This window comes from Gossypium hirsutum, chromosome A10, assembly GCF_007990345.1.
Source record: "Gossypium hirsutum isolate 1008001.06 chromosome A10, Gossypium_hirsutum_v2.1, whole genome shotgun sequence".
Lineage (NCBI taxonomy): Eukaryota > Viridiplantae > Streptophyta > Magnoliopsida > Malvales > Malvaceae > Gossypium > Gossypium hirsutum.
In genome coordinates this window covers 388,169-404,953 of record NC_053433.1, presented here as the reverse complement: position 1 = coordinate 404,953, position 16,785 = coordinate 388,169, and the positions used below count along the sequence as shown (strand labels likewise).

The following is a 16,785-nucleotide window of genomic DNA, read 5'->3' as shown; positions in this document are numbered from 1 at the left end:
ATCAATTCCATATTGCATCACCACATGTTCCCTTCCCAACGGTAAAACTGTAAAACTTCTACTAATACTAATTTTTATCTCTTTAATTCAAAAATAAATAAATTAATTTTTATATATTACATCAAAGATTAATTAGTCTTTTTGTTAAAATTATTTATTTTTATTGTTAAAAATAGTCTTTGTATGTTAAGAATAAGATACACGTAATTATTGGTTATACTATCAGTTATACTAATTTTTAACAATAAGAATAGATAAATTTTTAACAGAAAAATTTTATTTTATTTTTCTAATGTACATGGGCTAGTTTTTCAATTTTTTGAGTAAATGGGTAAAATGTAATATAACTTTTAATTAAGACTTTCATGACACTTTTATCAGTAAAAGTATCATAAATGTCCTTATATTAAGAGTTAAATTATATTAAATTAAAGAGCAAACTAATTTTTTCTATTAAAAAATTTTATTAATTTCTCTTATTAAAAACTAATCATACTAATTTAATAACAGAAATAAAAGAAAATTTTAATAAAAAAATAATTCACTCTTTAATTTAATATAGGAAGAGACATGTTATTTTCCCCACTTTTACCCTGTTGTTATCTATAGACAAAAGTAGGGTCCAAAAAGGTCCCACCTTCCTCACCCAAAAAAGCACATAATACATTTGCTCTGTAATAATGGCTTCCACCTAACTCACCTCCGCTCACCATTCTCATTCCTTCATAATCGTCTTCATTTATATATATTTTGGGGGATTGAGCTAAATGGCCAAATCACACAACAAAACACAGCAACAATAAAAATGAAAAACCCTGGTCAAAGGGGAATTGGTGGGCTCCATTTTCACTGATATCCACCTCATTCTTTAACCCCATGCAATTGCTAAATGCCAAACACAAAACCTTCAATTGGATTTGATAAACCCATTGACGTCCACCACGTTTCTGCAATTTCCCCCTCTTTTTTCACTTTTTTGGCGGGTAAATTACTAATTTTTATTATTTAACTCCCTAAAATAACCCTAAAGATTTTTTTTTGGTCCCTTTTTGCTGACAAAAGTCTCTTCTTTAAGGGTCTTATAAAGTTGTTTAAGCACTATTCTATTACTTTGAGCTTTATAACTTTAAATTAATGGCTACTATTTCTAATTTTAAGAATGTTTTTTAATCAACCAATGCCACACAAATCTAGGGTCTTTAGCTTATTGGTTCCTTAGGATTAGAATTCACATGTTTCCTTAGAGAAAGAGAAAGAGAAAGAGAATGATAATAATAAAAAAAGTGACAAAAGGAAGAAAAAAAACAACCCCTTTTTTGCTTTTGGGGTTTGGGGTAGGGAGATGGGGGCTTTGTTGTCATTGTTACAAAAGAAATTAGGGTTTTTGGCCCTTTTCAGCTACTAAAGTCTAAAAATTATACTGTTCTTTAAAATAGTTTACAAGTTCTTGGTAATAAAATATATATTTTGGGTTTCTTTTGTTCTGCATTGCCCTTTTTTTTTTTTTGAGTGGGCTCTTAGCACCAGTGTCAAGCTCTTTCATTTTCTTTTTACAAGCAAATTTCTTGGTTTGCTTTGAAGTTTTAAGTTTTCTTTTTACGAAGCAAATTTCGAAGCAAATTTCCTGGTTTGCTTTTCTTATTTTTTCACATACAATAAGTTTCTTTTTGAGCCTGCATTGTGAAATGAAGAAGGGATCTTGGCAAGAAAATTGCTGCATTTTTATGTCTCTATGGTTAGATCCATGATTTGGGGCCCATTGTTGTAGCAGTTGTTTTCAGTCATTAAATGCATTACCCTTTAGCTTATTTTGTGTTAGCTAAAAAGATTGTTTCTTGTTGAAAAAAAAGCAGTGTCTTCCATCCTTTTTTTAAAGCTTGGCTTTGTCAAAAATGTTCTCTTTCATCAGGTAAATAGCTTCAAAAATGGTTGAATCTATGGATTTAAGAGCTTGTTTGTAAAGGGTTTTTTTTTTCTGTGTGTGTGTTTAACTTTCATTACCTTGTCTGATATTAAGTTTGTTGTGTTCCAATTTCTTGTTTTTTAAGTGCTATGAAGCTGTTTAGAACTTTAGTGTTAGCCCTGTTTTTAGTTACTGCAACGGGACAACTTCCCTCGCAGGACATATTAGCATTGCTTGAATTCAAAAAGGGTATTAAACATGACCCTACTGGTTATGTCCTTGACTCATGGAACGAAGAATCCATTGATTTTAATGGCTGTCCTTCTTCTTGGAATGGTATTGTTTGTAATGGTGGGAATGTTGCTGGTGTTATACTTGATAATTTAGGTCTTTCTGTTGATGCAGACTTAAGTGTTTTTTCGAATCTTACGAAGCTTGTGAAACTTTCGATATCGAATAATTCAATGTCCGGTGTTATTCCCGACAATATCGGGGAGTTTAAAAGTCTAGAGTTCTTGGATGTGTCAGATAATCTGTTTTATTTGGCATTACCGGTAGGCATTGGTAAATTAGAGAGCTTAAGGAACCTTTCGTTAGCTGGGAATAACTTTACTGGTTCGATACCTGATACGATTTCAGGGCTTGTTTCAGTCCAATCTTTGGATTTGAGTCGGAATTCCCTGTCCGGTACCTTGCCAACTGCCTTAACGGAATTGAATGAGCTGTTGTATCTAAATCTATCTTCCAATCAGTTTACGAAGAGAATACCAAAAGGGTTTCACGACATTGCCGGACTTCAAGTTCTCGACTTGCACGGGAATATGATAGATGGTAGCTTAGACGGGGAGTTTTTCCTTTTATCGAATGCTAGCCATGTTGATTTTAGTGGGAATATGCTGCAAAGCTCAAGCTCAGGGAAATTGCTACCCGGCATTTCGGAGAGTATTCAGTTTTTAAACCTTAGCCATAACCAACTTACAGGATCATTGGTTGGGGATGCTGAGCTTCGGTTATTCGGGAGTTTGAAGGTGTTGGACTTAAGCTACAATCAACTGTCTGGAGAATTGCCCGGATTTAACTTTGCATATGATCTTCAAGTCCTTAAACTCAGCAACAATAGATTTACGGGCTTCATTCCTAATGTCCTGCTGAAAGGAGATTCACTGCTTTTAACTGAGCTAGATTTAAGTGGCAACAATCTCTCAGGTAGCAATGCTAAACTGCTGGAATTCGTGATTTATGAATTGCATTTAGTTGCTTTGTCTCGTCTTGTGCATTGTACTATTCTTTATACTTGTTTTTTGGTTCATCTTTTCAGGGCCGATATCGATGATCATGTCGACAAATTTGCAGATACTCAATCTTTCTTCGAATGGGATCACAGGGGAACTTCCGTTACTGACCGGAAGTTGTGCTGTACTTGATTTATCAAACAACAAATTAGAAGGAAACTTAACCCGAATGTTGAAATGGGGGAATATTGAATACCTTGATCTTAGCCAGAATCGTTTGACAGGATCAATTCCTGAGTTAACCCCTCAATTTCTGCGGTTAAATCATCTCAACCTTTCGCATAATTTGCTTACTAGCTCTCTACCGAAAGCAATACTGCAGTATCCGAAGCTTAGAGTCCTCGATCTTGGTTTTAACCAGTTCGATGGACCTTTTCTAAATGGCCTACTGAATTTGGCTACTTTGGCAGAACTTCATCTCAGGAACAATTTGATTTCTGGTGATCTTAAGTCTTCTCCTTCGAGTGAATCCAACCTCCGTGTTCTCGATATCTCTAGTAATCGGCTTAATGGTTATTTTCCTGACCAAATTGGGTCACTGGCTGGACTTCAAGTGCTCAATCTTGCAGGCAATAACTTATCCGGTTCGCTACCTACTTCCTTGGCTGACATGAACTCACTAAGCTCATTAGATATATCCCGGAATAATTTTACCGGATCTTTACCCAACAAGGTCCCTAACAGCCTTCAAAGCTTTAATGTCTCTTACAATGATCTATCCGGCATTGTCCCAGAAAATCTGAGGAAGTTCCCTACTTCCTCATTCTACCCCGGAAATTCTAACTTGTATTTTCCAGGCGGTCCTCCTGGATCGAACAATGCCCCTGCTGAATCGAAGAAGAAACGGATCAACACAATAGTGAAATGGGTGATTGTGGTATCATGTGTGGTGGCTCTTATCATTCTCATCTTGCTTGCTATATTCATACATTACATCCGTATATCTCGGAGAACTCCTCCGGAGCCTATTAGAAGTAAAGGTGGTGTTAGCAAACGAGCACCGAGAAACTCTTCTAGTGTTGTCGGGACTGAGAGTGGGGGTGCTACAGTTGTCTCAGCGGTTGATCTTGTGTCTTCACGGAAAGGATCATCATCAGGAATTATCAGTCCCGGTGAGAAAATGGCAGTTGGTACTGGCTACTCTCCTTCGAAGACCAGCCATTTATCTTGGTCACCTGAGTCTGGAGATTCATTTACTGCCGAGCACCTTGCGAGACTGGATGTAAGATCCCCGGACCGACTCGTTGGCGAGCTGCATTTTCTCGATGATACAATCACATTGACACCAGAGGAGCTGTCACGTGCTCCAGCCGAAGTTTTGGGAAGGAGCAGTCACGGGACTTCGTACAGGGCAACACTGGATAATGGAGTATTCTTGACTGTGAAGTGGCTTCGTGAAGGGGTCGCAAACAGAGAAAAGAGTTCGCTAAGGAGGCTAAAAAATTCACGAATATCCGGCATCCAAACGTGGTTGGTTTGAGAGGGTACTACTGGGGCCCTACTCAACATGAGAAGCTGATTCTTTCGGATTATATCTCGCCTGGAAGTCTCGCAAGCTTTCTCTATGGTAAACTGTTTTCCCTTAACTTTTTGAACACTATTTGCAGTTACATGCATTGTCAAACAACTACATTCGTAAATGGTTGTTGAAACTGAACTTGCTGGTTCAACCGAGAATCTGAGATTATAAGTTTTCGACCAGTAAAAATCTGAGCTGTGCCTAATTTCATATGATATGATATTATGATATCGTGTTTCATTCTTTTTACTAATAAATCTGTCTAAATATCTTCAGATCGACCAGGAAGAAAAGGTCCTCCATTATCGTGGGCACAGAGGTTGAAAATAGCGGTTGACGTTGCCCGAGGTCTAAACTATCTCCATTTCGACCGAGCTGTGCCACATGGTAACCTAAAAGCAACGAACATACTATTAGATGGGCCTGATCTTAATGCTCGTGTTGCTGATTACTGCATACACCGTCTAATGACACAAGCCGGAACGATGGAACAAATTCTAGATGCTGGTCTCTTGGGATATCGGGCACCGGAGTTAACAGATACCAAGAAACCATTGCTTTCCTTCAAGTCAGATGTCTATGCATTCGGAGTGATTCTGTTCGAACTTCTAACAGGCAAATGCGCAGGTGATGTAATTCCAGGGGAAGAAGAAGGAATTGGATTGATAGAATGGGTTCGGTTGAAGGTAGCAGAAGGCAGTGGCTCGTCTTGTTTCGATTCGGCATTAGCTCAAGAAATGGGGGATCCGGCTGCCGAGAAAGGAATGAAGGAGGTTCTTGAAATAGGATTAAGATGTGTTCGATCTCTTTCGGAGAGGCCGGGTATCAAGACTATATATGAAGATCTTTCGTCAATATGAATCAGCATTTTGTTTTTGTATCCTCGTAAATGTTAGGCAAGTCGGGGACTTAAAACTAGATTCAAATGATCAGGGAATTTAATCTCTCATTGGGCTCCCTGTTTTTGATTCTTTTTGGTCGTTTTTGGGATATCTGGTTTTAGCTTTTAATTTCTATTCAAAATTTGTTGTACAATGAATGCACATTATGGAATGGATAGAAGGAGTTTCTAGATTAACTTCTTTTGATGTTCTAATTTAGGCTTCTGAGTTTATCTGTTTTTTTCATTTTGGTACTTCATGCTTTTTCGATCCAGGTTTTTATTTGAACACTTATTCCGGGCTCTTTTCTGACACACCAATCACAATTTCTAACTACTTCTCAAACGTTATACCATTTTATTGATTGTTACATGACTGCATGATATTTCTTTCATTTAAAAAAGGTCAAACCAACAAATTTTAACATGAAAAATTTGGATAAGAATTTGGACCAAATATAAAATAAATATGGATAATTTGGAATCAAATGCAAATCCAAAGAATAAAGGCAAATATAACAATCAAATACCTTTAGCAAATTTTTATTCATATAACCTAATAACATGATTAATGAATGGCTAATAATAACCAGAAATTACTCTTCCACAATACAAAGTTTTGACCAAACTTGCAATAAACATATACAAAATGAAACTTTGTTTTTTTTTCAAAGACTGAACATCTAATCCATGGAAATTAGGTGACAAAACAAACCAACGGACAAAAAAAAGAAACTCGAACTCGAAACTTAAGAACCTCAAGAGAAGGTATTCTGAATGAATACGCTAGGATTAAGGATTACTACAGCAGCTGACACAATTATCGCGGATTTCCTCATTTGTCTTCGTTACTCAAAATTGAAAATGAGGTCTCAATGACGATCGAGGCCGACCCGGGTTGATGATAATAGATGACGATTCCAAATATTACACCCAATATCTCTATGACCAAGATCAACCCAATGGTGAAGGGTTCAAAGATCAATGACAATAGGTAGAGAAACAAGATTGTGGTTCTCAAATGTAGGTTTATAATTTCTCGATTTTCTAACTTAAAAAACATTTCAACAACCGAATCTAGCGGGGACCGAAGAAATAGAATAGGTTCATAGATTCCTTACCTTGAGTCATTTCTACAAAAGCAATTTGCATGGGCTGAGGATTGGTTTCTGATAGTGTTTCCTTCAAATGTGGATGTCTCTATTACTGTACAAAACAATAATTCTCAACTGGCTTCGGCCCCGAACCTTTGTGCTAAGAACTCATCCAGTTGCCCCCAGTTTGGGGTAGCAGAATTATTCGAATTATCAGAAGGCAATGATCGAATGCATCCAAGAATGTGTGTAATATCGCGGTGCAGTCTATCATTAAAAGAATAAACCATTATATAGAAAAAAAACAAAGAAAAGGTCTTACTTGAATTCATATTGAAATCTGAAAAACAGTACAATACCTATCTTTTGCCTGGGGAGTGCCGATCTCTAAGCGTGAAAATGCGTCTGAAATTTGTGAATGGAAGATTACAACAACTTGCCTGAAAAGCAGAGGATAAGTTATTTAAGGGAACAATTCTATTTCATCAATTAACCATTTACTTCCATTATCAATAAAGAAGATAAAAACCGGAGTTGCTTGATACGAATATTACATTCTTTTCCGTGTGTGGTCATGTAGTAATGTACGATTTTATCACAGCTTGTATCATGAAGGGAAATCTAACATTCAATATGCAACTAGGAATATAAATGAATCTATGGGTGCCTTCCAAAATTCCCAAAAAACTTTGTATTTTTCAAAGACTTACCCTCTTGATTCAAAGAATATTTGAACATTTCTCCAAACAGTTTTCAATAAGGCATGAGATAGTGGTTATAATTGTAAGATGATTTTACCATGCATAATGATGAAACAGACCATCCAGTGATTAAATTAGGAGTTGAATTTTGCCTCACCTGAAAATTGCTTGAACGTCTACTTCATGCAATGTACGAGATAAAACTCGTTGGAGGAACCCAACTTCCTGAAAAATGAATTGAACAGCCAATCAAAATCAATTCATCCGTTGCAGTTCAGGTCAAATGTACAAAACAAGTGAACCAGTTACGCTGTGAAAAAAAAAACCTAGTGGCATAATTCAGGTTTTTTTTTACCAATCCGACATGTGTAATTTTTGCAAGACTAACTAATAAAGTGCTTTTTCTAAACTGAATCCACCACAGACAACAACGAAAAAGGGATTAAACAAGGTAAGAACCCCTCGAGTCAAATTGAGCAAAATGACGTAGTTACCTTAGTGAGAGACCTAGCAAATTGACTGGGCTGTGGGTCAGCATCTTCTGGTCTATTCCAGCTCTCAACAATCTGGGGTAGTCCACGCAGATGAACCAACAACCTCTCTCTCATTATCTGAACAAGCTTTGTATGAATTTCATCCCGGTGAACCTTATAATCCTGAATTTTGAAAAAATAAAGTCAAACATTTATTGAAAAAATGTGTTCCAAGTGGCAAGTAAAAGGCAAATTGTATATGTAGCACTGAATACTTGTCAGTAAATTTAAATTCACCCACAAACAATCAATAGAAAACAAAATGCCACAAATGCTGTCAAATAAAATAAAATAGAATACATATAAACAATGGATTAAAAAAAGAAAAATAAAGAGGTGTAACATAATAAAATGAATATAGTGATGAAGCCTTATACCTGTGCAACTCGATCAAACTCTGACAGCAGAAGTGACTTCCGAGGTTCAGGAACTTTGAGGAACAGGATTTGCCTCAATTCTTAGACCACAAAGAAAGCAGATGTCAATTATTTGGCAACATTAATAATCGACACAGAACATAATAGACTAAGCATACGATAAACAAGGAAATATGAAACTAACATAAAAAGAACGCGTTTGAGATAAACAACAAACAAAAGCAGTACATATTTGAAAAGAATGGGATGTCAGAACCCTAACTGTAACAGGCAAATAGCATAAATAGTTTGAACTAAAAAACGTTCCTTGGTTTCTGCAATGCTCATGAATCAACATCTGATACTCACTCAGTTATCTATGTTTCATTTGTTTCTTCAAACTGGTAAATATGTTTCAGATACAAGACCATAAAGGATTGCAAAAACTGAATAAACAACGGTTATGAGGTGGCTAAAAGTGAGGTAGTGCAAAACATGTTTGTAAGAGAACTTCATAGCTAAGTCACCACTCTACATTTTCTCTAAAATATGTGTCCATCACATATTCGGACCCAAATATGCGGTTATGGTCCACAAAATATATTCAAAAAACTAAGAAAAATTGTGCCTCGGTTTATGAATTCGATATCTAGCTAAATGTTGCCAAACAAGGATGATGCAGCTAATGCACTTGGGAAAAGTAGTGAAAAAATGGTCATATCATAACCTACCAGGAATGATAGCATATATGAAACTAATGACTTGACTTGCCAAGGCCAAGTGTTTAGAAGTAATGGACTTCAAACCAGAAACCTGCAATGCCATACAATTCCAATAAAAAATTTATGACAATAATTGAGATCAGAATATATAGAGTATATTATAGACTTCTCAATATATGGTTCAAGATTTTTCTAGGCCACAACTTGGGCTCAAGAAAACATGCACAGGGGAAAGCCACATCTGATGACACTAGTCTCATCCGTAACCCTTCAGGTTTAATCAAATTATTCTCAAGTGAAACTTTAGAAAAGAAAAAATCCTAGCTACAAAACTAATTCATACCTGCATGGCTCCAGCACCTAAAACAAGTTGGCATGTTCTCGTGTTGAAAAATTTTAGAATCTCCACAACACGATGAACCACCTCCAAGGATAGTGCTGGCAGAAGATGATTCATGTCAATGTACTCTGACAGCATTTTCAGCAATATTAAGCCACTGAAAGGAACGAGAAAAGAAAATAAACAACATCAAGACTAGTTTATCATGTAATTTTTGTCTTCTTGTTAATGAACAAGGGTATGAATGGCAGCACACGTGTAAATGCAACAAGATACAGTCAACATAAACACAGCTAATCACAGAACAGCATGCTTGATCCTGGGAGAGAATTAGAAACCCCTACAGCTCAACTTCATAGGAAAATATTTGTGAGAATGGATAAGGACAGAAGAGTTAGAAGAAAACAAGATGACTAACCAGTTAACCATGTGATAACTAACACCGCCATATTCAAGTGTTTGAGTAGCATTTTTTCCACGTTCCTTTGTATTACTGTTATTACTCTGAGATGAAGTTACTGCATCAGATTTCTTTCTCTCAATCACCTCAGCCTTCCCTTGGGCAGCATTTACCGCAGTTGTGCTACTAGAATCAGTTGGTTCATTCTGCGCCACAGAACCTACTTGTGAACCCTCATTGCTGTAGCTTTCTGTCATATTACTTTCAGCATTATCCTTGCTTCCAGAAACTATTGCTTCAGAATCAAACAGTGAAGAAACAATTGCCTGAAATTCATCAGGAACATCTACTTCTACCCATGTCTCTTGATCAAGCACTGCTCGTATTTTTGTCATCTACAGTAGATGGTAACAAAAATTATTAAGAGTATCAACAGAATGCATTGCAACAAAACAACAGGTAATTGGGATAAGGAACTAACTCGAGATTCATGCTGGAAATCAACAAAGGATTTAGCCTGTGACTGCAGTGTTCCCCTGATGCTATATCCCAACCTTCCACCAACCTGTTAAAAGTTTGCATACAATATCATCACAACCCCAGACAGGTTAATTGATAATTTCTTTCACTAGAGAAAAATAAATGAATACCTTCTCTGTAGAAGTTATAAACTCCTGAGTGATATTATATATGCTCAGAAAGTCTTGCAATCTTAGCTTAGGATGAAGAAGAGCACGAACGCCAAGTAGCTTTGCCCATCTTCCATGAGCAGCATCACAAGCTGCAAAGACCGCTTCAGCATTTTCTCTCAGAACATCCACCCTACCAAGGTCCAAGAGTATTATAAATAAGATAGATGTAAAAAAATAAAGAATAAAACTGAAAGTCTGAATTTTTATTTCACTGGTTTTATTTAATTTGAGACAAGCTAAAATGTTTGCACCATGTCATTCTGCAGCTTTTAGAAAACAGATTTTATTTCATTTTCCAATTTTATTTTAAATTAAAACATTTTTGCACCATTTCATTCTGCAGTATTTACAACATATCTTAAGTAAAACAAGAAACAGCAAATTGAGTTTATTTCAATTAAATTAAATTTTATGGAAACAAAGCTCAAGGAGGTTGTAAAGAAGCAAAGTAGGAATCAAGAAATTAAAGAGTTTAAAATTTCATTCAGTAAATCTATTCAAAACGGTAGGCACCAACATATGAGTTCAATTGTAGCTAATTACACCTCAAGGCAATATATGATAGGAAACATGCAGAAAATGCCCACAACTAATTTGCCCCAGGTTAAACTGGTTTTGACTGCTTGAAAATTAGGGGTATTATGCAATAAACTGGATAACAGGCTGGTTTCCAATTCAAAGGGTTGAAATGGTCAATCCAACCCAGTTCGGAAAACAATTAAGAAAACTTTGTAATGCTCTCTTGAAACAACAGGTTTACTATATCTTCCATTTAATGAAACAATATATTCTACCACAAACAATGTTAGAACAATGCAAATTAGAAATGTTAGGAGAGAACTAAACCTGAAATTCTTTGATAAATTTGAGGGGCTTATCGCATCACTTCCTTTCCCTGGGGATGAAAGAACCTTGGATGTACTCCTTAAAGAAGCACTCAGAGGAAGTGCACCACCTTGACCATTACTCTCTTGAGAAGATTCTGCAACCATGGCACCAAGTGCAATTGCAGCAGCGACTGAATCAGCAGCATAATGACCATCAAGGTTGCACATTACCCACTCAATGGCCCTTTTTACTTCAGCTGCCCGGACTAAATGTGCCTGCATTCACTAAATGAAATGAAATCATATTACATCTTACGCAAGTGCTGAGCAAAATTAGAAATGGTCATAAAGAGAAAACCATACCTTGCTTAACAGATAGTACATATTAATCAAGTATAGAAACAAGGTTACAGGCAATTTTTTTATGTTAAATAAAAATGAGTTTTCCCAATTCTTATTAGGGAAAACATATCCAAAGGAGACAGATATTGCAAGCCAGTAACATGTTAACAGAAGTCATATATAAGGACCAAATCACAGTTCTCAAAATAATGGCAGGGAAATAGTAACCACCCAACAAGCTTAGTTATTTTCCAGCAAGATAAACCCTTCAGTTTTACTAATCTTATTATGTTCTCATATCTTTTGTTTTTAAATATAATTTATGCACAGGCATACGATATAATCACAATTTTTTGGTCTTGTGGCCTTTAAATAACTTCGGGTTGCCAAGAACACAAGGATAACAAGATTCTAAGATTAGATGTAAACCTCAAATAGCCTTCTAGACTAACTGCTAAAAACACAAGCTGAAGCCTCTCCCAAGTTAAGTCTGCCCTACCTTTCAAATGGACAGCATTAAAAAGTGTAGATATATTACCATCTGCCATGAGACATATGACCTGAATTTGCCAATCAAATCAAATCACAGTAGGCCTTCACTAGAGAACAGCTAAAAGGCTAAGAAATATTAAAATTTTAGAACTTCAAATCTTATTCCAGATGCTTTAGTGGAAGTACAGAAGATTGGCTTGCAATGCTATTAATGAAGCAAAAGTCAGTTCACTCCAAGTTTACCCTAGTCTTGTTCAATTTCCTCCACAACATTAGAGTTAGTTTCCAAAAACATACTTATCATATACAAGCATCTCATAAAAAATGTAAGGTGCCAATAATAATGCCTTCTATACCCTTACAATTCAACAAATGCTTACTCTGGTAGTAGGCAAGTATACATTACCTGTACAATCTTGAAAATAGTAGCCAGAAGTTGGACAAAGCTTCCAGATGACAAACTCCTCAATTTGCTAGCAAGTGATAAGCCTCCACCTTAGCCATCAGACAGTTAGCATTAACAACTGGAAGAAACAGAAGTGATGCACACACAAGAAACCCACAACACTCCATAAAAAAAAGAGATATGAAGTTTGAGAGCTCTAAAACTAAATTATTTTACACAGGCCATGTGGGAAGATGTACATGGAAGATTTATTATACAAGTAGTTCTTACCATCTGCATCGACAGTGTGCTCTGCACCCATATCAGATTCCGGAGGTTGGCCCACCAGAACCGGAAGCAGCTCTGCAACAGCAGTCTTAATAGCAGTTTTCATATCAGCAGTAAGTGTATCACGATATGTCCTTAGGACAAATGGGAGCTTGGCCTGAAAAACAATCACCATATTACAAGATCAGTTCTTCTAAAGTGGATCCAACCTCAGATTCCACCATTTAAAGTACAAAGTTATTGGGCATAGTAAAATTAAGAAGGATAAAAAGAAACGGGGTTAATAGCTTGGATTATGCAATTGCAGGTCTGGAACAGTCATCTTCCTTCTAGAACTTTCTTGGAGGAAATTGAAGAAAATAACTTGGGTAAACTATCCAGCTGGTCATAAATTTTCGTGCTTCTCTGTTTAGTTACCCACCTTTCAAATTTCGGTTCGGTCAGAGATAATAAACGTTATGAATTTCTCAGTCACCTAATGTTAAACACGAGAGAAACTAATTCTTGGCATTCCTCATTGCCCATTGTGATGACCAAAATGTGACTTGTGGAAGCTGATGAATAAAACAGCTTGAAAACTTTGGTGACCAACTTTTTGTTCAGCTTTACTTCATATTATTATATGCCACATGCCGCATGAGTAAAAAAAAGTTATTCAAAATGCCAGGAAAGGGCTCTATTCGTTTCTAACCCTAAGTAAATAAGAAATACATAACTTCTATAACATTAGTGACCAAAAATAACTTTTGAAAGTTGGGTTACCAAAACAGGAGTATAAAACTCCTGTGAACAACTGGGTAATCTACCCAAAATAATTACCGTAAGATAATATTTATAGAAGCAAATACATGTACTTGGTGAATCAGAGATATGAGAGAAAATAAATCTTCTGTCTGTAAGAGGTGGCAGTTTTCCTCCATGTATATACTCCTCCCACAACCTTTACTAATGAACATTGTAACTTTTGCCTAATGTCAAGACATTCGTGGAAGATCAAAACATTTGTGGAAGACAATCAGGGTAGCTCAACTTTCACTAATTTGAAGCTTTGCCTAATGTCAAGACATTCGTGGAAGATCAAAACACCTATGCATCAGTAGCCCACCCCAGGTTCAAAAATATAAAAGGAAAATGAAATAGGGGATATTACTCACAGTTCGAAGCAAACCAATAATAAGAGGCAGAAGACGATCCCGAAAATTGGTGGTTTCTTCCTCATCCAAGTTAACCTGCCAACATATTCATTCTAGTTACCAGTTCCAATATATAATCAAACTTACAAGCCACTGTAATAAAAATAAATAAAGAAATTTATAGAAAAAGTGTGAACAGGCAACAAAAATTCAATGTGCATTTATCACCAGCAGACTGTTTGGTTCAATCAAGCAATTAAACCAATATTGTAGTCCAATTAAAGTGAAAAACATTACAGAATAAGGAATGGTCCATATTATTATTGGTTTATCATCTAATAGTGTAGTCCAATCAAGCAATCGAATTTACTTTATCATCTAATATGTCTAGGCCAGGTCCGCCACAACTTCTCAGTGAAAAAAGTAAATTAGATGATAAAGCTCCCTGCCATATTATTGGTAGTGCAAGAAGTCTTGCTTAAAATATTTCACTGGCTGGACCTCCCTAGGCACTGAATTGATCACAATCAACGGAGAAAAATGAACAGGATTTATCACACACCATTGACAAATAATATAAGCAGCAAAACAAGAGTATTCAATTTTCAAACAAAGAAAAGAACATAATAAAGCTTACTCCAACATCCTCGCCATTCAAGGAAATGGATGCCCTGGCTTTTGCTTTCAACAATATAACTGAATCTTTATCCCCCTTATCATGTATTGAAGCACGCATAAATTCTGCTGAAAGAATACTGCCAAAAGGAGCACAGAATATAGATAAGATTACAAACTGAAGAATAGTTTCAGAAGAGGAAATTTTTGAAAAACATTTTTTATGTCATTAATGTCACCATACATTAGAAATAAATAATACCTGTTTATGGAATCTATAGAAGTGACTACATGATCTCGAAGATGACGAAAGCAATGTAAACCAGAAAGCTCATCCCCATCCTATAAAAAGACACAATTTCACCTTCTTTAACAGACAACCCAAAAAAATCATGAGGCAAGAATTTTTGCAAGACTATAAATATAGCTTTAAAGCTAAGAAACTACCATCAAGCTATAAAAGAAGGTAAAAAGAAAAAAGAAGTTATCACCATTGCAGCACAAAGACTTCATATCAAGTATGTAAAATAGCAATACTTTGGGCCAAACAGTACACCAACCAACATATGGTTACCTAATGAAATCAAAGAACGAAAGAAGAAACTCTAGCTATGAGTATGACGGGGCAATACATAACAATTCAATTCAATAACTTACAGGCAAAGGAACATAAATTTAAAAAAAAAAAAAAACGCAAAGCTTTAACTCATAGATAAATGAATCTATACCAGTAAGTGTTGCAGATCATCGATAATATCCAAAGCTCCAGCACACTCTGAAGATGCAACAAGCTGCATAACCAAGAAAACTAAATCAAATTCATCTCGAAGCATTAACAAAGCATTCTCTTCAATATATATATAGTATTTTCATTTCTGTTAATTTTTAGGTGGATTAAACAAAGAAAAAGAGAAAAATGGAAATTAAAAAGCTGACCAATTTAAGAGCGGATAAGGCTTGGTTAACAGATAGAATAAGCTTCAATTTATGTTGGAGAGCCAACAAATTGGTCCTAGTGGCATTCAACTCCTGAATCTGCCTAGCAGAGTCAACCAAATCAGTGTCTACGAGCCGAATAGTTTCCTTCAAATCACGAATCCGATTGCATCCTTCCACAATCTTAACATTCAAGTCCTGCAACTGCCCTTGCGCTTCGAAGAAAGAATTGGAGCGCAACGAAATCTCCTTCACCAAATGAAGCTCCACAACATCCAAGTAATGGGACAATTTCTCCTGAAGCATGATGTTTTCAGAAACATCAGTAAAAGGGCAGGCTGCCCGGAAGGTACCCCCATCTTCGAGCGCGAAATCTTCCTTAAAATAAAGGGCGGGAACCTCCCTTAAACAAGCTACAAGGGCTTCCCCAATGTTATCGACATCGAGAGTCTGCTCCTTGGTGGTGTGATTCCTAATATCCTCGAATCGATAATAGGAATCGGAGATGGAAGAGACGTATGATTGGAAGTCGGATCGGGTAAGGTCGCAAGCCGCTTTGGTGGACGCCAAAGGAGCGAATTCAGGCGGCGCGACCGACCACCAACCCCAAGAAGCTTCCAATTTGCCAGCATGAGGGTTGTTAAGGACCGAAGAAAGCGTTTGGCCACCCGAATCGGCGACGGAAAATGAAGAGATCCGACCAACTGTCGATGACCTTCCCGATGGGGAAGGCTGTAGATCCATTTTCAAGATCTACAAATCATCAAACGAAATAAAAAAAAATGAGGGAAATGGGAAGCTTTTTTCCTTTAATCGATATTTTTTTCGAATAATTAAAAAAGATAAAGAAGAATAAATAATGGTTACAATGGATCTAAAAGAGTGAAAAATAATGTTTCAAAATCGAAAGAAAATGTGTTCTGTTTTCTTGAATTAAATTGTGATTTGGATCTTAAAAGACTGAGAGATTTGAAGCGCCATAGAAGAAGAAAGATCTGAATATTTTGATTTTGAGATCAGGATCGACAACGAGAAGGTGGTAGTGGGACTGGGCCTGGTCATTGAAGCAAAGCTTACCATAGAAAGCGGATGGCTAGACCGGACCCTTTACTAGATCGGGTCCTGCCAAGATTTCTCTATCCAACCCACCATTTTCATAATTATTTTTGGTTAAATTGCACATAGGGTCACTAAACTATGGTGAACCAACTTTAAAAAGTTACAAAATGGTCACTAAATTATTTAAAAATTTTCATATGAATCATTGAACTATTCAAATTAAGGCACTGGGTTATTAATTTTTAGAAAAAAGTTCGACTAGCGAGCTTCAAGCAA

General features: G+C 36.3%; 2 protein-coding genes across 2 annotated transcripts; one reads left to right on the top strand and one right to left on the bottom strand.

The window, feature by feature from the left end:
• The first annotated feature begins 1,216 nt into the window (after window positions 1–1,216).
• LOC107925083 (LRR receptor-like serine/threonine-protein kinase GHR1) lies at window positions 1,217–5,792 on the top strand. Its single transcript, XM_016855647.2, is given in 4 exon segments — window positions 1,217–3,109; window positions 3,222–4,598; window positions 4,601–4,762; window positions 4,991–5,792. Coding segments are annotated over 4 exon segments (3,180 nt in total). The 5' UTR covers window positions 1,217–2,052; the 3' UTR covers window positions 5,575–5,792.
• A 318-nt stretch (window positions 5,793–6,110) lies between these two features.
• LOC107925085 (vacuolar protein sorting-associated protein 54, chloroplastic) lies at window positions 6,111–16,525 on the bottom strand. Its single transcript, XM_016855649.2, has 18 exons — window positions 15,451–16,525; window positions 15,243–15,305; window positions 14,777–14,856; window positions 14,537–14,654; window positions 13,921–13,995; window positions 12,770–12,923; window positions 12,500–12,588; window positions 11,279–11,535; window positions 10,391–10,562; window positions 10,222–10,305; window positions 9,759–10,135; window positions 9,344–9,497; window positions 9,010–9,091; window positions 8,300–8,379; window positions 7,884–8,045; window positions 7,547–7,614; window positions 7,048–7,128; window positions 6,111–6,955 (listed from the first exon to the last, which is right to left on the bottom strand). Exons 1-18 carry the CDS (start codon window positions 16,192–16,194, stop codon window positions 6,820–6,822), a joined length of 2,976 nt encoding a protein of 991 aa, XP_016711138.2. The 5' UTR covers window positions 16,195–16,525; the 3' UTR covers window positions 6,111–6,819.
• Between the last annotated feature and the right edge of the window lie 260 nt (window positions 16,526–16,785).

What these genes read in the sequence shown, in the direction of transcription:
- LOC107925085 (XM_016855649.2), bottom strand. Translation starts at nt 16,194, where the DNA reads ATGGATCTACAGCCTTCCCCATCGGGAAGGTCATCGACAGTTGGTCGG. An exon ending in TTATAACTTCTACAGAGAAG is followed by an intron (nt 10,306 to 10,390) that starts GTATTCATTTAT and finishes AACTTTTAACAG; the next exon opens with GTTGGTGGAAGGTTGGGATA. An exon ending in ATTTCCAGCATGAATCTCGA is followed by an intron (nt 10,136 to 10,221) that starts GTTAGTTCCTTA and finishes CATCTACTGTAG; the next exon opens with ATGACAAAAATACGAGCAGT.